Source organism: Aotus nancymaae, unplaced genomic scaffold (assembly GCF_030222135.1).
Source record: "Aotus nancymaae isolate 86718 unplaced genomic scaffold, 86718_ANA_hifiasm-v0.15.2.pri h1tg000051l, whole genome shotgun sequence".
In the NCBI taxonomy this organism is placed as follows: Eukaryota; Metazoa; Chordata; class Mammalia; order Primates; family Aotidae; genus Aotus; species Aotus nancymaae.
This window is the reverse complement of record NW_026988465.1, coordinates 4,580,444-4,602,192: the sequence shown is the minus strand read 5'-3', so window position 1 is coordinate 4,602,192 and position 21,749 is coordinate 4,580,444. Positions and strand designations below refer to the sequence as shown.

Here is a 21,749-nt window from a genome sequence, read left to right as displayed (position 1 = left end):
CGTGAGTTCCTTTTTCCCTCCCCAACAGAAAAATGTCAGGATAATGTGATTGAGGATAATCATATTTGACCTGGCATCAGGTTACCATACAATTTGGCTTTTCTCTATAACATAAGTCTTTAGCTTGCTCAGACCTTCCTATTCTAAGTCACAGCTAAACACATGTCCTCAAGAAGGAAATCTGGTCCATATATCAGGGATTCAGGCAAACAGATGCCCAAATTCTTGCATTCCCAAGCTGTCTTCTAAAACCCAAAGCTGCACGCGTGTATGGCCCCTTCTGCGCTTGTGACCCTGCAGCTGTGTGCGACTTCCAGGATGGGCTACTTTCAAATCTCTCAACAGCAGCAGAGGTTCCTAAGTGGTTCTTTGTTCTTTTCAATGCATAAAATCTCTGGCAGTAATATTTTTAAAATGGCAATTCTCTAGGAAAAACTTCCAAATCTATCAATTCATTAAGAACAAAGGACTGGTTGCCTGATGAATTATCAGAGAAGGTAGAGAAAGAAAAAGGAGTCCTCTGAATTCTTCTGGGAAGTCCTGTCACTACCCATGTTTTCTGCCTGGCAAGGCTGAGGATCAGAAACACTGCAGCTGGGAAGCCCCTACAATTGAAGCTGGATGGCAGAGCAAATCATCTATTACTTTTTTATTGAAAAGTATCAGGCTCCATTTTTGGCCAAGTGTCCTCAACTAAGTAGAAATTTCTCTTACCCCAAAATGGCTTCTCAGTTTCTGTGCTATCAGGTCCAGCTCAGTTCAAACACTTCTGAGCGCCTATGATGCACCAGTGCTGTAGTGGGGACATCCAACACGTGGGCTGTCCCTGTTTAGGCCATATATCCACCCATCGCTAAGAGTCATTTGAGTTGCAACATCTGTTGTCCAAGAGCACCTGTGATAGCGGACTCCCCAGTGCTCAGGGGCTCACTGGTGACTACTCAAGGGGTTTTACTGAGAGAAAGAAAGCACAGTGAACCATGTGAACATCCTGTGGCTAGAGAGACCCTCTGACAACCCTCAGCCAACTTCTTCCCCACACCAATACTTCCTTAACTGCCTCTCTAGTGTTGTGCACAAGTTCAATCACTGGAGCCCACTGTGAAGTAACGGAAGTTCAGAACATGTCACATGCCAGGAGAAACAAGAATGAACAAGGTCTAGTTCACCCTTTCTTCTACCTTAGTGGGTTATCTGAATGGGTCTCCATGTGGGTCTCCAGTCCATACTTGCAAACGAACTCCTTGAAACATACTGGGCAGTGAAAGACTTCATCAGCCTTCTTCTCCAAGTCACCTGACTGCCCATCTTCTACCATCTGAGGGAAAAGGAAAATAGTGAGGTCACGAGGGAGGTCTCCCACATGGGATGGCTTCAGAAGAGAGACCAACACTAAATCCACAGATTTACAATAATAAAAGGCAAGGGTTGCATTATCCAATCCTGGTTATTAAGGACCTGACCATTCATTCATTCACTCATTCACAAAACAAATACCCCCAGAACACCACCTACCATCCATCCAACCATCCACCCACCCACCCATCCACCGACTTGACAAGTACTTATGCAGCACCTCTTATCTGCCAGGCACTGGTAATAAAAAAAAAATAAAGACAAAAAGAGTCCTGAATGCTTATGAAGCTTCCATTTTAGCTAGAAAACCATGTAGAAAGCACGGAAACAATCATAAAAGCTCTTCATTTCATCTCTGGGCTCAGCAGAGGGGCTCCAAAGAAGAAGTGCACACTGGTAGTCTTTTCTTAGACACTTTACAGAAACAGTATGGGAAAACACAGGTTAAGAGCTTAGGATGGATGTCTGCCAAGTCTCCACACTGCGAAAATAAAGATTAGTGGTATTTCTGACAAAAGTCCCATGAGCAGGCACATCTCTGCTGGGAGCCAAGAGGACCTTTTTAGCTGGTGCTGGGTCTTCTCTCTCTGACTCGGCATCATGACTCAGTTTCCTCTTGGAGGAAAGTCGCCTACGCTTCAGAGGGGATGGAGGGGCTGTGGTTGTGGCACTGTTAGGGTCCTTCTCATGGATCTTCATATGTCTGAAAAGAACACACAAACACAATGTGATCTAACAAAAAAGTTCATTTATGTTTTTGATATTTTATATTTAGGCATTGGTACTTAAATTTTCTTTAGTTAAGATATATAAAGTATAATTTATATATTGACTTCTATCATTTTTAAAACTCTATAATCTCCTTGAACCTCCTCTCTCTCTCTTTTTTTTTTTTTTTTTTTTTTTATAAAGACGGGGTTTCACCATGTTGGTCAGGCTGGTCTTGAACTCCCAACCTCAGGTGATCCGCCCGCCTTGGCCTCCAAAGTGCTTGGATTACAGGCATGAGCCACCACGTCCGGCCCTTGAACTTCTCTTAAAGTTCTTGCAAGTGCCTGTCTACACCACCCAAAAGTGTTGCTCAATGCCTTACTGTTCACTGGAAGACATTCATGAACTTAACTCGCATTAACAAGATGAAAACAAACTATCTGGTGACCTGTTCCAGTCATGCAGATGAAAAGTATTAGGACATGCAATTCTATAGAATAAAGAATTCCCAGATACCTAAACTGTTCCACTAGTTCATAAACTAAGTGATAATGCTGCCCTTGTCCCTAGAACCCACCTCCCATCTACCAGTTGTACACGTCTCCCTCGTCTGCCTTTGGAAGCATTTTGGTGGTCAAATTTGAGACATGCTAACAGAGCAGATGTCCAGAGTGTTTAAGACCTGAAAGCAGTTCCATGTTGTTCATAGTATTATGTGGATTTATAGATCACAAGAGTAACTTGGACAATGGAATGAAAAAGTTATATGCGGTAACTCTAATATCTATAGGACTAGGCTACCCATATAATATGAAAGTATTACATAAAATATGTTTGTGTCTATTCCAGAAAGAGTCTTATGGGTTATCTGACTGAAGTAACCTTACTTTACTGAGTTCTAAAACAAACATTCTAAGAACAAGGCCCCAAGATATATGGGAAAGAATGACATTACAAATGAATAGTCAGCCTTAATTTCCCAATTTTGCAACATAAAAATAATTTAGTTTGACCAATGACAATCATCATCACCATCATCATGTAACTGTGGTTGAACTGTGCCATATTTAAGACTGTAGCCACAGCTTTTTATGAATAACTATTTTACAGGATTATCTTACTTGAGAAATTCTCTGGAATAGGGAAAGAGAGCAAAATTTTCATGAGCTATCCTGTTACCCTTCTGAAAAGAAGTTCCGCTCTCTTTTTAGCTGTACCAATTTTTGTTGTTGTTGAGACGGAGTCTCGCTCTATGGCCCACGCTGGAGTGCAGTGGCACGATCTCGGCTCTCAGGAGGTCATGGCTGCCGTGAGCTATGATCATGCTACTGCACTCCAGCCCAGGAGACAGACTGAGAACTGGTTTAAGAAAAAAAAAAAAAAAAAGAAGGCCAGCCAGGGTGGCTCTTGCCTGTAATCCCCAAACTTTGAGAGGCTAAGGCAGGTGAATCACAAGGTCAGGAGATTGAGACCATCCTGGCCAACATGGTGAAGTTTCGTCTCTACTAAAAATACAAAAATTAGCTGAGCGTAGTGGTGCACGCCTTTAATCCTAGCTACTTGGGAGGCTGAAGCAGGAGCATCACTTGAACCTGGGAGTTGGAGGTTGCAGTGAGCTGAGATTGTACAATTGCACTCCAGCCTGGCCACAGAGCAAGACTCTGTCTCAAAAAAAAAAAAAAAAAAAAAAAGAATGATAAAGAATAACAGACAACCATTATTTAGTTCTTGGCCTCCTAGAGCCTTGAGAAAGTTAATGGAAACAAATAGCTTTGTTCTAAGCACCACCTCTATTCCAAAGTGATTATGATTTGAGGGGTCCATCCCTCAGTATCAAGCATTAGGAGCAAAAAAGAAAGGCTGACAAGTTTTTGACACTCCAATTTTAGAAGTGCTCGTTTTAAAGAAAGCATCTAAGAGTTAACAAAGTATTATAAGAGATGTAAACTATTATCAAATGTGCACTTTCAATAAATTACTCAAAATTAATTTTAATTAAATTAACATCCACACCCTTTTCTACAGTTGATACGAGAATATTAGAAATTAGAGGTTGACAACAGTTCAGAAGCCCATTTCAAGCTATGTCTTTTGAATCATATGACACAATATTTATAGAAATACAAAATGATGCTTTATTAGTTGTTCTTGGGATTTATGAGAGAAGCTGTTTTCATAAAGGAGAGACTGGGGCTAACACTTAGTGAGGGCCTAGTAGGAATCTTAGTTCATTATTTCCATTGTGCAGATGTGGCACCTGAGGTCTAGGGAAGCCAATCTGCCCATAGCCTCAGAGCTTGAGCCAACCTACGTGCATTGACTCTGAGCTCATGCTCTTCCCCTAACCCCAACCTATCTCCCAAGACTACGCCAGTCAGTTAATTCCATTCTAGATGACCAGCTGGAATCTTAGGGATATAACCTGAATCCAGACACTTCCTCTTTGGTGGACTGTGGCCACGGGTGGCACAGTTACTACCAAACTCGAATCAAACTTCAACAGGAGAAAGAAGGGGGTGAGAACCCCATGTGCAAAAGCACAAGCACCGCTCCATTCCAGGGTGAAATCCCCAGCTACTGGCCACAACATGGCCAAGTTTCCACTTTGTCCTTCCAGCCGAATGATGAGCAACAGCCACAGGTGCATTGATGACCTCAATTCAGGGTTGGAGAGGTCTGGCCAGGTCTGACAATGGATGTGATGTAGTGAGAGATTCTCCCCACCCTGACTCCTGCTCTGCTTCCCTGGCCTCCAACAACAGGAGCGGCAACTTGAGCTGTTCATTTCCTCCCAAAAGCTCACAGGAAGTAGAGCCAGAATCATCATGATGAGACACTAACGGCCCCTTCCCCTCAAGGTGTGGCCAAAACAAAGCAGGGATGGTGGGGAAGAGACTGTTCTAATTCTTAGAAGGCTTGGGTCTGTCTTTCTCTCAGGGTTGATTTCAAGGACTAATCTGTCTAATTTCCATGCATCCTGAGAGTCAATAAAAGACAAGGAGCCCATGAACTGGATGGAGCTGGGATGGGATTCAACCCCCTACTCTGCACAGAAAGTCCCTCTCCACAGCAGACTGGAGGGATCACCATTTAGTTCTGCTTGAACACTTCCAGCAACAAGGACTTCTCCATTTTCACCGGCTGTTCAAACTGTTAAAACCATCTCCGTCACATTGAGTCAGAAATTCTGTCCTTGCTTTAAATGTCTATCTGTCCTCAGGGGAGATGCTGTGTTTTAGCATCAGTCCATGTTCTCATCGGCGTGGCAGCTCTTCAGATAGTGCAAGAGGACTACTGCATTTCTGTAATGTGTTCTCTTTTCAAAAGAGAACAACTCCCTCAAGCTCTGCTTGCAAGTCTGTGGAATCATGCTGGTCCTAAGTAATCTTGGAATGCTCTCCAGTGTACAGGTATCCTTCACGAAATGCTGGATCCAGATGCAAATTCCGGTCTGGATGTAATCTGACAGCTCAGGGAACACGGCTGACACTATGACCTCCAGAAGCTACGTAAAGGGAGCCTGGGTGGGTTCCATTGGGTGTGTTTATACCCTCAGTTCCTACCAAGTTTGCTGTCAATCACGATCCCCACGATTCCTTCATTTACTGCTATCAAACCATGTCTCCTCCATTCTGCACCTGAGTAGTACATCTTTTCACCTTCCAGACTGGCATGGGTGAGAAAGACTTACAATAACAATATTCGGTGTTGGTGTGGTTCAGACAATTGATATTCTTCCATCGTTGGTGGGAGTAGAAATGAGTGATTGCCATTCTGCAAAGTGGCTGAGCAACAGGGATCTGAATTTTAAATATGTATGCTCTTTACTCCAGTAATTCCACTCCTAGAAATTTGTCTTAAGGTCAATAACTGGACAAGTATGCAAATATCCATATATAAGGATTCACGTTTCATTATTATTCACCAATGGATACATTGCACAAACTGTAGCAATGGCAGGAATTCCCACCAGCTGGTCTTAGTATCGTAAACTGACCACTCTGCTTTTCTTCTTGCTCTCTTATTGTCCATTTTCTATCCAGCAGCCAGACTGAATGTCTAAAATACAGGACCAATCATACCACTCCCCTGCTTAAATTTCTCTGACAGTCCCATTCTTAGAATTAAATCTGGCCTCCACCTATCTCCTAGACTTCAATAGTAGAGCACTCTGCCCTCTTCCATCCCAAGGCCCTTTCAGACAGACTACTCCCTGTGGGTCCCTTGAACACATCCAACTAGTTCCCGCCTCTGGCATTCAGGTACTTGCTGCTTCTGCCTGGAAAACTGCACCACAGACCTTCCCAAGCCTGGTTCCTACGGTCCAGCTTTCGTGCCATGCACCTCTCCTGCAAAGCCTTCCCTGAGGCCCCACACCCCACCTGTGTAGATGCTCTCAAGCCCACTATTCAGTGTTCCCTCCTCCACAGCACACAGCAGTGCTGAAGATATCATGTATTTTACTCATCTCACCGTCCCCTCACCCTCAATTGAAGTAAGTTCCATTACATCAAGAACTAGGTCTCTGCTGTTCTCTGCATGAGCCCTGGTAGCACATAGGTGTTGGGATCTGCTAAATTGCTGGATGGAACAACAAACAAACAAACAAATATTTGTTGAATTCCTGAATGGACAAAAGGGAAGGAATGAAGTGTATGCAGAAAATGTTTGCTTCACTCAGGGTATTATCACAACATACGTTCTCAGGTTCCAGGACACCTTGTAAGTTGTCTTGCTAGGATTTGGTGTGAGCAAACGTGACACGAGATTGTGAACACTGTCACACTGAGGGGACTTCAATCAAAAACACCCCAACAATGAACACTGAGGACATGTGTTAATCTTTTCTTATTGGAATTCATAACAACACCTACGCTCATTGCAGAGAGAGGCTAATGTAAAATCAAAGTATGCTTCTGCTTTTCCATAAAATTCTGTACTTTTTTTTTGGAAGCATGACACTTTAACAGTAGAAATCCTGCCACACTATGGTCTAAGGAAGGAATTTTATCAGAACTTTTGGAGTCAAGAGAAGTTTTATCCTACTCATAACACCCAAAGAGGCTTTTACAGTGATGAATGAACACAAATATTACAGATGTTTTTTAAACTTGGAAAAAATAAATAAATCTGAGTACTTTTTGGCATGGATCAGAACCTACTTTAAATCTAGGAGTAGATGCTGATTTTCAACTTAAATGGTTTTTCTCCCACAAGTGTAATCATTTGCTTTCTAAAGTTTGAGATGGTCCATTTTAGTAGGGTGGGCTGTCCGTGAGAATACTGAAGACATCAGAGTTAAACCAAAGAGTACACCCTGTGCTAGGGCTGAAGACTGGTCAATAACTCTAGGGAAACAGAACAGTCCCTAAAACCTGACCCTCCCTACCTCCCTGAATGTTCTCCTTACCAGTTCCAATACAGGAACTTTCTGCTGACCTTTCTTAGTTACGTAAGTCATGAAATTTGGGAATGGGGTAAAGCTCTTAGCTATTCAAGCATTGGTTTGCTCTGAGTAGCAATCGGGAATCTGGGTGGAAAGATGGTATAGACAGAGACCATGTGATGCAATGAAGCTTCTGGGTGGTTTCTGAGAAGTGACACATTTGAGATGTGAGATCTTTGTTCTGCCACCTAGTAATCATGGAGACTCCAGAGAATCTTGGGCTACTTCAGCTTCAGTTTCCACACTGGTAAAATGAGGACAATCCTGCCAGTCTCGTAGAATACCAGCGTTCACACTGTAGGGCTCTGACCAGCAGCATGGGCACCAGCTGGGAGCTTGATGCAAATAAAAATCCCTGAGCCCCACCCCAGGCCTGCAGACTGGTAGGCGCTGGGTCAGGGCCCAGCAATCTGGCTTGCACAAGCCCTGTAGGTGATACTGAAGCCTGCTCAAGTGTGAGAACCATGGGATCATAGTGAATTTCTCCAGCTCTCTACACTGTTTGCAGGTTCGGTTAACCATCTGACCAGGACACTGACATTTTTTGGATACCAGCATTAAACATCTCCCAGATTAATCTTCCAATATACCAGCAGTCTCTGCATCAGTTTACCAGACATAAACGCTTAACCAAAAAGTTGGGAAATTTAACATTCTTAAAATTCTTTTGAGGGCAAAATCCTTTGGGAAACTCTCAACAAGTTTAAATGTGACCTAAACCAAAGATTATTTAGTCATAGCTGCCCTCACAGCAGGTCTCAGACATTCTTCAAGCTCTCCCGTATGTAATTTACGTGTGAAGGATAAACCTCAGGAGAGATCTAGACACTTCCGGTACTTGCTAACTTTTCAGTCTCAATTTCCTCCTAGGTCTGTTAATGGAGGAGCAGACTTATTTGATCCTCTGAGTGAATGGCAGTATAAGGAAAGTCACTCCATCAGGACACAGGACACTGTACACAAAGCACAGCTGGCACGGTCCTGAAATCGCCAAGCTCAAGACAACAGGTTCAGAGTCTGGCAACCTGGGGAGAGAGACGCCCCCATCCGTACCTGGTGTTCACTTTTCTTGTCCAACAAAGCCTTGTGATAAACAAAGAGGAAATGAATAAGAACCCCACAGCTGCACAACCTGTATTTCTGGCCAAAGTACGTCTCTAGGAAGATGTTTGTATGCTTTCATAACAAATGCCTAGGAGAGGAGTTCAGGGTAGAGGGCTGTGGATGATGCTTGTAATGCCAATCAAGTTCTACGCAAGCAAATGGGGGATGGAGAGCAGACAGAGTGGGAGGGGGTGGGGGGAGGAGAGCAAGGCGGCAACAGAACAATTCCTCTTGTGGCCCCACCTGTAAAGTGCAGAGGCACCTTCTAGTAATTCAGGTGTTGTTTGGGTTCAGTCATGCTTGTCCGGAAGGCAGGTTGCACCAGCTGTGCCCGGGTGTGGAGGAAGGTTAGACGATGCGTAAGCACCTGTGCTGACCCCAAAGCCAGCCCTCTTAGAAAAATCTAAAGTCACCTTGGCACAAAGTGTAAACCTGCTGTCTGTAGGCTCACTGTGGGAATGCGTCAGCCAGGTGGCTCCCAGGACTCTCGGAATACTCCTGGTGAAATGCACTGGACACTTCAGCTGCCACCACTGGCCAGTTAGATCCCACAGCCTCTGATGCGGTCAATGTGGGCCAAAGAGGCCATGACAAAGTGAAGCTATGCAGCTGATACTGAGGTTTATTCCTACTGCCTCCCTTCAGGGAGGTGTCTATAAGACCACATGCTCCACAGCACAGATTTCCTCTACAAGCCCTCCTTTCCCTGCAATACTAGGGCAATACATCCCCAGAGTAGAGAATGTCTCTTATCTGCTGACTGTAGCATAGCATTCCAGTGGCACCAGTGTAAGGACAGTTAAATTTTATGAGAAGGAATCTTAATTTGAAGTCTGGATGTACCAGGGGTTCGTTTTCCTTTTCATGTTCCTTGTAAGCAAACGTTTTGGCGGGCTCTCAATCTCCACTGCTCGTCAGCCCAGAGCTTCCCTCCAACCCCAGGCGTGGGGTCACAGTTCTCTAGACTGGACCACCATCTCTGCTCTCCTGCCTCAGGTTCCTTTGCAATGTTTGGGAATGGCAGTTCCTTTTCTACCTTGGTCCTGGGTAAAGACCCTTCTAGATTCTTGGTACAGATACTTCCTTAATAATGGATTGAGCTAGAATTATAATGCCTGAATATATATTCTTTTCTTTTTAGAAATAGAATCTTGCTGTGCCACCCAGGCTAGAGTGCAGTGGTGTGATCCTAGCTCACTGCAGCCTCCAACTCCTGGGCTCAGAGTGGAGGGATGACAGCTCCTTCCTCCTCTCATGACTTTCAGATCCAGTAGGCGGTAGGGAGGTGCTGGCAGTCAGTCCACATTAAACAGCACCAACCTTTTCTTTCTTTCTTTTTTTATTTTTTATTTTTTTGAGATGGAGTCTCACTCTGTTGCCCAGGCTGGAGTGCAGTGGCACGAAGTTGGCTCACTGCAACCTCCACCTCCCAGGTTCAAGCGATTCCCCTGCCTCAGCCTCCTGAGTAGCTGGGACTACAGGTGTGCACCACTATGCCCAGCTAATTTTTTGTATTTTTAGTAGAGATGGGATTTCACCACATTGGCGAGGCTGGTCTCAAACTCTTGACTTTGTGATCTGCCTGCCTCAGCCTCCCAAAGTGCTGGGATTACAGGTGTGAACCACCATGCCCAGCCCAACCAGCAACAACCTTTTAAAAATCTTTAAACACGATTCCTCACTGCCCTACCCTTGAATCAGTAACACTCTACATCCTCTTGTGCTTTGTCTTTTTCCCTTGCCTGCTTATGTTTTGCTAAAATAAATCTTCATATGTTATTTGGTCCCCATACCTGTTTATAAAATCCACAAAAATACATAGTACATATTTCTATACAAAATCGGACATTCTGAAAAACAAACAAAAGACCTCAGAGGTTGGATGAGTTGACATTTTTCTCACCCAAAGAGAACTCTCATTCACACAGAGCTGTAATCGGGCAGCCAGGACCTTCCCTGGGTGAGTTCAGAGACATCAGTGGAAGGCTTCCATTTCCCATAGACAGGCCTTAGACACTTCAGGGCAGCCGCTGTGCTGTCACGGCCTCTTCTTCCCCAGGCTAACCTCCCTCAGTTTCCTCAACATTCACATGCAGTCTGGGTCCAAATCCCACATCCACGGCTGGCCTGTCCATGGAGGGCGCTGAATATCCCCAACTCAGGTGATGGAGCCCCAACTGAAGTCGCCATTACCAAAGTGACCTCAAGAGCCTAGAGGTGTCCCCTCTAAGGGATGCCATCCAGCCACTGGAGACCAGCTTCCCAGAGCAATGGCTAAAATCATACACACCAATCCCCACACCTAAGATTCGTGGGAGGAGGGAAATGCCGAAGTCACAGGGGCCATTTCCCACTTCAGCTTGAAGGGAGATCGCTTGAGGTGTCTTCAAGAAGACAGGACCTAGTCTCTTATTCACTTTCTGTGCAGGAGGAAGAGATGACTATCTTCATGATAGGGCAGTGCTGTCACTGTCACTCCTCAGCTAGTTCCAAAAGAGGAACAAGAAATGCGCGGGTGGAGCCATCCCAGATGGTTGGCCACGCACCCACGAGGAAAGTGGAAGGTGCAGTGGGCGGGTGCAGGAAGGAACACAGTGAAAAAGGAAAGCCATCCACTCTGGGGATGTTGTGTTATATTGTTTACGGGCCACTGAGAAACTGCTGGCAAGGAAAGGGGAACCAAGATCAGAGAGAGAATGAATATAAATGAATCCAAAGAGAAATGTCATCTCCGAAGACCAACCAGGCAGCAGAGCCCTTTTGTACGACCAAGGTTGTTTACAGTCACTTTTATCTAAAACGGATGGACACGGTGCACACATGGCCTCTGTTCTCCAGAGATGTCAAGGGAGGAGCAGCACATCATCTACCAACAGAAGCTAGACAGACAGGAGAGCCCGGGAAGAAACTGCAGCATCACAGACCTCAGTATTCCCGCCCATAAAATTGGAACAACAGTCCTCTTGAGCAAGCTGGGTTATATAAGCATGAAGAGGAAGAATTAAGTGCTGACACCACAGGACCAATGAACTCATTATGCAACTGAATCTCCGGTTTAAGGAAATACAAAATCTCTCTCTGCTCAAGGCCAACAACCTTTCCATTAGGCATCCCAGAGCCCCAAGAGAAGCTGAGGATAGCCCACAGGCACACAGACGTGCCAAAGGTGAGATCAGGATCCATGTCATGAATACACAGGCTAAGACTTCAGTGCTTCTTGTTCACGTTTCAGTGGGGAAGGTGGGATGGGGTTGGGAGTGGGGGGCAATGTTGCCACTAATCACCTTCCTTAACACATCAGAAAAAGGTTGACAGTGAGTGGGCACGCTTCAGTGTTTGCTAGCACCAGCTTGTTCAGCCCGAACAGGTCAGACAGGTTGGATATTTAAACAAAGGTGGAAAAATGTAAGGTATAAAGCCCTGTGAAGTGCTACGGTAGAACTGCTGCCAGCTCCCTGCAGGTTTCATTTTGTGATTTAATGCTGGAAGTTAGGCTCCCTCTCTTCTCCTCTTCCTCTTGACTTTGTCACTTTTGTGTTATGAAACTAAACTGGACACATACTCAGAACCTGTTCAAAGTCTCAGTGCAGCAGACAAGGGGCATGGCTGGGGAGCACACCAGGGCATGTTGCATTCCGGAGCAGAGGCCAGCTCCCCGCTCCTCATCCTACCCCCAGCAAGCCCATCCCTTACCTTCTCTGACCTAATTTCTCACTCTCACCACTGCCTGCTGTTCAAGTGTGGACAAGCATGATGTTCCAGATTCTGCTGCCATTCACCAGTTTTACCTGGTAAGACTGAGCTACTGAAACATCTTGAAAAGACATGTCAAAAATACTGTACTGCCTGCATTAAAGATAAAATTTATTTTGCATCTCCTTACTTTCCAAAAAAACAATCAAACACCAACTCTGCTAAAACAGAAAAAAACTTAAGTTATTAGCATCCAGTTGGCCAAATGATAAAAAAAAACAACTATGAATCAGATCATAAATTTGAGAACCAGTGGTAAAACAAAAAAGGCTTGATTGTTGTTTAACATATCCATGTGCTTGGACAGTTTTATGATTGTTATGCTCTTTGGCATAAATGAACTTGAACTTGGTCAGTTCAATTCAGAAAGAAATTCTGAATCAAAAGTAAGCATCTGCCACAAGTAGGTTTTTCAAATATTCCTTCAAAAATACAAAACAGGCCAGGTGTGGTGGCTTACACTAGTAATCCCAGCTCTTTGGGAGGTTGAGGCGGGTGGATCACCTGAGGTTAGGAGTTTGAGACCAGACTGCCCAATATGGTGAAACCCTGTCTCTAATAAAAATATAAAATTAGGTGGGTATGGTAGTGCACACCTGTAATCCCAGCCACTTGGGAGGCTGAGGCAGGAGAATTGCTTGAACCCAGGAAGCAGAGATTCCAGTAAGCTGAGATCACGCCACTGTGCTCCAGCCTGGGCGACAAGAGCAAAACCCCATCTCAAAAAAAAGTGTACACACACACACACACACACTTAGCTGTGCTAATTATTAAAGGGTATTAGAAAAGAAAAAAACAAAGTAAAAGAAAAAATATTTTGAGGAAGGTCAAGTCTAGCAAGCAAAAAACAGGTTACACAAGAGACTCAATTAAAATTGTCCATCTTTCAGCTTTGAGAATTTTCTTTTCTTTTTTTTGAGATGGAGTTTCGCTCTTGTTACCCAGATTAGAGTGTAATGGTGCAATCTCGGCTCACCGCAACCCCTGCCTCCTGGGTTCAGGCAATTCTCCTCCCTCAGCCTCCTGAGTAGCTGGGATTACAGGCACGCGCCACCATGCCCAGCTAATTTTTTGTATTTTTAGTAGAGACGGGGTTTCACCATGTTGACCAGGATGGTCTCGATCTCTTGACCTCGTGATCCACCCGCCTCGGCCTCCCAAAGTGCTGGGATTACAGGCGTGAGCCACCGCACCCGGCGAGAATTTTCTTACACTTTTTATCTTACTTAAATAATAAAATTCAGTGACAAATCACCCTTGTCTACTCTTTTTCTCAGACGACAGTGGCAGCTTTCTATTATTCACAGATTTCTAAAACGCAAAGTAAAAATTCTGGAAAGAACCACAGAATCTCATCTAATAGTATAAATGCAAATCCACACTAAAAAAAAGTATAACAACAGGCTAGGCATGGTGGAGTGTGCCTGTGTAGCCTCAGCATCTTGGGAGGATTGCTTGAGCCTGGGAGGTTGAGGTTGCAGTGAGCTATGATGGTGCCACTGTACTCTAGTCTGGGAGACAGAGTGAGACCTTGTCTCAAAAACAAAACAAAACACCACACACAAAAAAAAACCAAACACACACACATATATATGTAAACATCATAGAAAAAGCAATCAAAAAAAAAAAAAGTAAGTGTTCAAATAATAGGATTTGCACTACTTGGCCATGGAAATTCAGCACATAATATATAGCTACTCTTACACAGCATTGTTACCAGGCTCCTGGGTTCTTAGAATGGAGCCTATGTTGCTAAGAAGCAGGGAGTCTGTTTTCTCATTTAGTAAATCCACCTGTTGAACCAGAAGACACTGCTGGGTTAAATATCTTAAGGGAGAAGAGAAAGGAAAGCCTTGAACTACCATTTGTTGAGCACCTAACTTGAGCCAGAGGCTTGAGTCTGTTACAGCATTTAATCCTTCTAACAGATTTTGTGAGTAAACATTACCCCTACTAAAGATGAAGAAATTGAGGCTCTTGACCATTCCAGGGGGTAACCTTTACCAGCCCTGGCCAGAAAAGTTAGGCAGAGCTATCAGAGGACTCAGAAGCAACACAGAAAATGTTGCCCTTCTTTAAACCACTACTGAAGTAAAAATAAAAGCACATAGGTTTCAAATGCAGCCAATGAGATGCAAAGAAAGGCTAAATTTGTTTAAATATAATCAATAAACTTGTGTGGTGAAAGCTTAATAATGCGATTGGGGGGAACTGGTGGCCCAGACATTCTGCTGTGATAAACAGATTTGTAAATGTGCGTTCTTTTTCTTCATGTCTTATCTAGTGGAAAATGTCCACTCTGGACGGAAGATTATGGGCCTCTTACCAAGGTGTACTCTCAAGAGAGGAAAAGCATATTAAGTGGCATGATCATGGAATGGGATATTACACTTATGTATATTTTATCTGCTTAAAAAGAGAAGTTCCAGCCTTTGTTAAAGAAAAACTTCCTAAATTATACCACAAGTATGTCTATTTTAGTGTTCAGAGTACTAACATATGCTGAAAACAGCTTTGATACCCAAGTATTAGCATGATGAAACTACAGTACCAAATATTCACTAAGTACCTAACACATATAAGGAGATATACGTACAGTTCATACAGCTATGCTGACTCCGTATATCCCATTAAAATTACATTTACACAAACCCCTCAACAGTCTTTGCACAGAACATTTATGACCTTCTAAGTGGAGTTAAATGTGTTAAGATCTCTGAGCATCCCTAAAGGACATTTGCTTTTGATTTGTCTTTCCCTGGTGGATGTAGACAATTGAAATGCTTTTAAGATTTTCCTTTCCATAGAAATATTTCAAGGGAAACAAAACATTCAGTCTTGGGCAGGGTGACCCACAGATGTTTATCCTAGAAATAATTAATTCCCATGTGAACTGTCCTGATACCTTCCTTCCTGCAGAAGAATATTTCAGGAGGAACAGGGAGCTGGTGATTATGAGATAATTTTTAAGGTGGGACTGACTGAACCTTTGAGTGGTCACCTCCACCCTTGAGAAGCAGCAAGTGCCAGAACGAGCTAGGTGTCCTCAGAAACTTGATATGACTCTGATGGAAGTTCACAGGACCTTTCTTCTTGCTGGGCACTAAGGATAAAGAAGCAACTGTCCCCTGCTTTCAGAGACACTGTGCTACCTCTCTGCTCTTCTCATTTAATACTGGCCACCTGTTCCAGATACCCAAGTGCAGTTGTGCGCCAAAGGCTGGCTTAGCCAAAGCATCTGAGAGTAGTATGCTAAATTCAGAGCCTTAGTGGTCTCATTTATCATGGTAGGTCACATTTCTGCGCAGCTAATATTTTCTTCGAGCATAATAAGAATATATAAGCCTCTGTTCCTGAAGCCTATCCTGATGTCCAGAGGCATGTATTAACACATGTCCAGAGGCATGTATTAGGACCTATGTCCTATACTTGGACCTATGTCTCCTAAACTTGGCAACAGAAAAAATCGTACCTATAGCCGCAGGAAAAAAAAGCCTGCTACAAAACAACTAGGTGATGTTACAAGGATTTCTCTTCTTCATCTTCACCTTCTTGAGCCAGAGTCTTGCTTTGTTGCCCAGGTCTGTGGCCAGGGCTGATAAAGGATACGCCCAGGCTGGAGTGCAGTGGTGCGATCTCACTTCACTGCAGCCTCTGTCTCATGAATTCAAGTGAACTCAACTTCCTGAGTAACTGGGATTACAGGTATGTGCCACCACACCTGGCTAATTTCTGTATTTTTAGTAGAGGTGGGGTTTTACCATGTTGGTCAGGCTAGTCTCGAACTCTTGGCCTCAAATGATCCACCCACCTTGGCCTCCCAAAGTACTGGCCCATCTTTATCATGCCTTGCCCATCTTCACCATTCTAATGACAGATGAAATCAGAACACATCCCTACTCTTCAAAGAATAAATGAAGTTAGTCACGAAAGCTTGCCCCTGCCAGGGTCTTAAGCATGTCCTTAAATGTAATACATGCTCCACAACCCTCTTTAGAATTAAAAGTCTACAGTCTGTAAAATAAAGAGCAAAGCGAAATTAATTTCGTATTTTCCCAGAGCAATTTTAAAGGAACAATACCAATTTTAGAGACAGGCTTTATTCCAAATGAGGCACATTTCAATTCTCTGTTTCTAGTATCATTTCTTCACAGCTTTGCAGCCCAGCACTTTCTGGAACAAGCTTTGCAAATTGCAAAGCTCAATGCCCTTTTTCCTACATTGAGCTCTCCCAGAGGCGTGCTCTGGCTCAGTTTCCCAAGTTTGTTTTGGAAGATGAGCACCACTCAATCCAAATTTTCAGCGTGGGAGCAACTGATAACAAGTTCTGGGAAGTTAAAAGCTGGAGCCACGGTGATGTTTCCGTGATACATGTTTTGCACTTGATGGAAACCTACCATTCTGCTCAGCAACTGAGCTGTGGTTAGAAAGGCTTGGGACAAAGGATTTTCAAACCTCAAAAACATGAGAATCCACATATAGGGAAGTGGCAACTCACAAAGCTATACCAGATACAGTAATAAATTAAAAAGGTCTTTGCCCTAACCTTTCTCAAAGTAAGCTGGAATCAGCATCACTCTCATCTCCCTAATTGCCAAAATATAATTACTTTTAAAAGATCATGTAAATTTATTCACTGGAAGAAAGTATAAGAAGTTATAGGCTTTATCAGTGCTACAAACCAACTGTCAATAAAGACACATAATTTAATATGCTACCTTCATTCTGTGAAGTTTATTTTACCAATATAACAATTCTACCGAGGGTCCTCTTATAAAACTAAGATAAACTCCACAGAAAGACTGAGTAGCATTATAAATACAGATAGCTAACACATACTCATAAAATGACTACGGCCAAAGGAAATAGAGTAAGTTGCTCTATAAAGGCACCTCAGTATCATCTAAGAGTAACTTGAAACTTAAAAGGATGTAGCCCTCAGAGTCTGTGTTGTGAGGCCCTCTGAGTGTTTCAGCAAAAAAAAAAAGAAACTCTGGGGTGGAGCCCAGATCTGCTTCAACCAGCCAACGCCAGAGGGCTGGGCTCATCTGGAAGAGTGTGCACATACACAGAGGTGTGCATCCCACATGTGCTTCAGAGAGCAGGCGGTGAGCATAAGGATGGGGAAGGGTGAGCTGTGTGGTCGTCAACTGTGCTATTGAGGACCATAGCACAAACCAGCCTTGTGGAATCAAGCCTTCAGAGAAACGAAACTCCAGAAATCCACGCTACAGAGAATCATGCCACAGCAGAGGCCCTACCCAATCTGTACCCCTTAAGGAAGGAGCCAAAAATCAGAGTACTGGGCCATGTCAGACGAAACTGGCACAGTTGAGAGAGAGCCTCAATCAGGTTATAAACAAGATGGAACAGAGGCACCTGGGTGTGGGTGCCCTGGGAAGCCAAAGCAGAGGTTCTCTGATCCCTCAGCTTACTATCAGCTCTGGAGACCCCATGAGGGAATTCCTGTGCACTACCCACTCCCAGCAGGTGCCAACAGACCTTAGGAAGCAGTGGTAGTAGAAGGCAAACAAGAAAAAGAACTTTGATCTTAAGCACTAAACCCTCACAAGTCGACTGATTTCTTTCCATGCTTCTCACAACCTGGGTTGCATTACACGTTTTAATTCCTGCACACACATCCCAGGGCAGTTCTGGCCCCTGATTAATGTAACAGGCCCACAGGTATGTGCTTGGGAGAGATCACAGCTCACTACTAGAGTCAGATTCTGGAACAGATCCACCGGGGCAAATAAATCTAACTCCACTCTCTCTGGCACATTTTTGTAAGTGTTCTCACATTTTTATAATTTTTTTTCAAAAGTACAGTTTTGCTAACAAATGAAATGGTAAAGACTTTTATGTCATTTACTAAAACCCAAATGTTCTTTTAACCCATTATTTGCAACTTTCTACAAAGACATAATAAATGTAGCGTGATAAGTCCCAATACTTCAAATACATTGTTACAGTAAATTACAGATTTAGTGTAGTAAAAAGTAAAACAAGCAAACTTAAAAAAAAAAAAATCGCTCTTAATTTATTATCTAGCATTATACAAATATTTACTCAATATTCCCTCTCTGGCACATACAACAATAAAATAGCAATAACCATTATTGATATGTACCATTTAACAAGCACTACCCCAAGTGCTTTGCATGTAATATTTACTGATCATCACAACATCCCCATACAGTAGGTACGGATAATACTACCTTTTACAGATGAGGTAATTAGGACACAGAGGTATTAAGTAACTTGTCTGGGATCAAACAGCTAGTAGTGGAACACTTCCCTAGATTGTCATTATGGTGGTTTCAGCTCTAACAATACAGAGTCACAAACTTCCTCTATCCAGGGCATGTCCATGGTACACTGTAAACCGTCAGAACCTTTTTACATTATGGTGCTTTCAGCTCTAACAATACAGACTCACAAACTTCCTCTACCCAGGGCATGTCCATGGTACACTGTAAACTGTCAGAACCTTTTTACAACATTATTACATTTGAGTCCAAGTTTAATACTAAGACATTCTGTTAAAGTGTCAAAAAAATTAAGAGATTTCCACAAAATTCTGTAGAACTAAGACTAGAACTTAGCTCAATTTAGTCCTCTCCTCTGAATCAAGGTGGCATATGGTAAATAAAATCAGTACCAGAAAACCAAAATTCAGCACAAACAAGTATCCCCAAGGCCTGCTTTTCTTCTGTTGCCCAGGCTTGAGTGCAGTGGCAAGGTTTCAGCTCACTGCAACTTCCACCTCCGGGGTTCAAGCAATTCTTGTGTCTCAGCCTCCTGAGTAGCTGGGACTATAGGCACACACCACCACACCTGGCTAAGTTTTTGTATTTTTAGTAGAGATGTGATATCATCAGGTTGGCCAGGCTAGTCTCAAACTCCTGGCCTCAAGTGATCCTCCTGCCTCAACCTCCCAAAGTGCTGAGATTACAGGTGTGGTCCACTGTGCCTGGCCAATGCCTGCTTTTAAAAAAAATTTATAAACAACTCCAAAATACAATGATCATAAATGAGAAATGTATGTTAGAATAATACCAAGGGCTATGCTGTGAAAAATTCAAAATCATTTCTAAGACTATCCAAGTAAAACCAAACAGCACACAGTAATAAAATTCAGTCAAAACGGTTGCCCCCAAAACTATCCATGCTCACTATACATAGAATATGCTAGTGGGATGAAAGAAGTAGTTTAACATCGAAAATAACGCTCTATTACAGCACAGAATTGTGTTGAGAACAATAAGAATGAAAGAGTGCTTTTCTTCTCATGCAAAGTGACACAAAAGCTACATCAATTATTTCTCACATACAGTCTGTGTGTCATAATCAGAAAATCTGAAATCCAAAATGCTCCAATATGAAAACTTTTTGAGTGCTGACATGATGCCGCAAGTGAAAATTCTATGCCTTATTTCATGTGATGGGTCCCAGTCAAAAGTTTGTTTCATCCACAAAGTTATAAAAAATATTGCATAACTTTGTGGGCATGGTGGTTCACCTGAGGTCAGGAGTTCAAGACGAGCCTGGACAACACGGTGAAATCCCATCTCTACTAAAAATACAAAAATTAGCCAAGCGTGGTGGCGGATGCCTGTAATCCCAGCTACTCGGGAGGCTGAGGCAAAAGAATTGATTGAACCCAGAAGGCGGAGGTTGCAGTGAGCTGAGATCCTGCCACTGTACTCCAGCCTGGGTGACAGAGCAAGATACCATTAAAAAAAAAAACAAGGTCGGGCGCGGTGGCTCACGCCTGTAATCCAAGCACTTTGGAGGCCAAGGTGGGCAGATCACCTGAGGTCGGGAGTTCAAGACCAGCCTGACCAACATGGTGAAACCCCATCTTAAAAAAAATAAAAAATAAAAAAAAAATAAAAAAAAAACAAAACAAAACTGCATACAATTACCTTCAGATTATGTGTATATAGTGTACATGAAACACACATAAATTTTGTGTGCAGACTTGCATCTGTGTCCCGTCCTCAAGATACCTCATTAAGTATGTGCAAATATTCCAAAAAAACAAACAAGACAAAAAAATACAACAAATCAAAATCCAAAACACTTTTGGTCCCAAGCATTTTGGATATGGGGTATTCAACCTGTGGCAGTTAAAAGCATGGCCTCAGCCAGGCGCAGTGGCTCATGCCTATAATCCCAGAACTTTGGGAGGTGGAGGCAGGCAGATCACAAGGTCAAGAGATTGAGCCCATCCTAGCCAACATGGTGAAACCCTGTCTCTACTAAAAACACAAAAATTAGCTGGGCCTGGTGGTGTGCACCTGTAGTCCCAGCTACTCAGGAGGCTGAGGCAGGAGAATCACTTGAACCCGGGAGGCAGAGGATGCTGTGAGCCAAGATGACGCCACTGCACTCCAGCCTGGCAACAGAGTGAGACTCTGTGTCAAAAAAAAAGGCCTCTGAAGCCAGATATTCTTTATTCAAATCTTAGTGCTATTACTTCATCCTTTCCTCATCTGCAAAATGGGATAATTATACAATCCTTACAAGATAGAGTACATAAAAATAAATGGAGATCAATGAGGAAATGGAAGACTTCAACAATGCTATAAACCTACTAGACCTAACAGCATATCTATAGAACACTTCACCCAACAACAGCAGAATACACACTCTTCTCAAACAGATGGAACATTCTCCAGGATAAACCATATGCTAGGTGATAAAACAAGCCTCAATACATTCACAAATATTGAAATCATGCAAAGTATGTTCCCCAACTATAATGGAACAAAACTCAAAATCAGTTAACAAATTAATGGAATGAATTTCCTCAACTATAATGAAATGAAACCAGAAATTAGTAAGAAATTTGGGAAGTCACAAATTTGTGAAAATTGAACACCACACTTCTAACTCACCAATGGATCAAAGAAGAACTCACAAGGGAAATTTGAAAATATGCTGAGATGAATGAAAAAGAAAGCAGAGCATACAAAAACTTATGGGATACAACTAAAGCAATGCTAATAGGAAAATGTACAGCTATAAAAGCCTGTATTTGAAAAGTTCTCAAGTCAATAATCCAGCCTTATACTTTGCTATAACACTGGAAAAAGGTCAAACTAAACCTAAAGAAAGCAGAAAAGGGAAAATAATAGTGTTTAGAACAGTAATTTAATGAAATACAGAACAGAAAACAATAGAGGGAAATCAGTGAAACCAAAAGTTGGTTCTTTGACAAGATCAATAAAATTGACAAATGTTTAGCTAGATTGACTAAGGGGAAAAAAAGAAGATTCAAATTATTATAGTTAGAAATGAAAAAGAGGACATTAATACTGACTTTACAGAATAAAAAGGATTACAAAAGGGTATTATCTATTATTGTATGCCA

At 42.8% G+C, this 21,749-nt stretch overlaps 1 protein-coding gene across 8 annotated transcripts in view; it reads right to left on the bottom strand.

Annotated features, from left to right (window-relative positions):
- The window catches only part of RREB1 (ras responsive element binding protein 1), a 152,187-nt gene that overhangs the window by 39,657 nt on the left and 90,781 nt on the right, over positions 1–21,749 (bottom strand). For all 8 annotated transcript variants that reach the window (XR_010337523.1, XM_012440317.2, XM_012440314.2 and 5 more), the window contains 2 exons: positions 1,915–2,059; positions 1,182–1,318 (listed from right to left, as the gene is read on the bottom strand). Coding sequence is in view for 7 of the 8 variants with exons in the window: in XM_012440317.2 (XP_012295740.2) it covers positions 1,182–1,318; positions 1,915–2,059 (282 nt within the window). In the remaining variant the exon portion in view is untranslated. The remainder of the gene's footprint in view (positions 1–1,181; positions 1,319–1,914; positions 2,060–21,749) is intronic.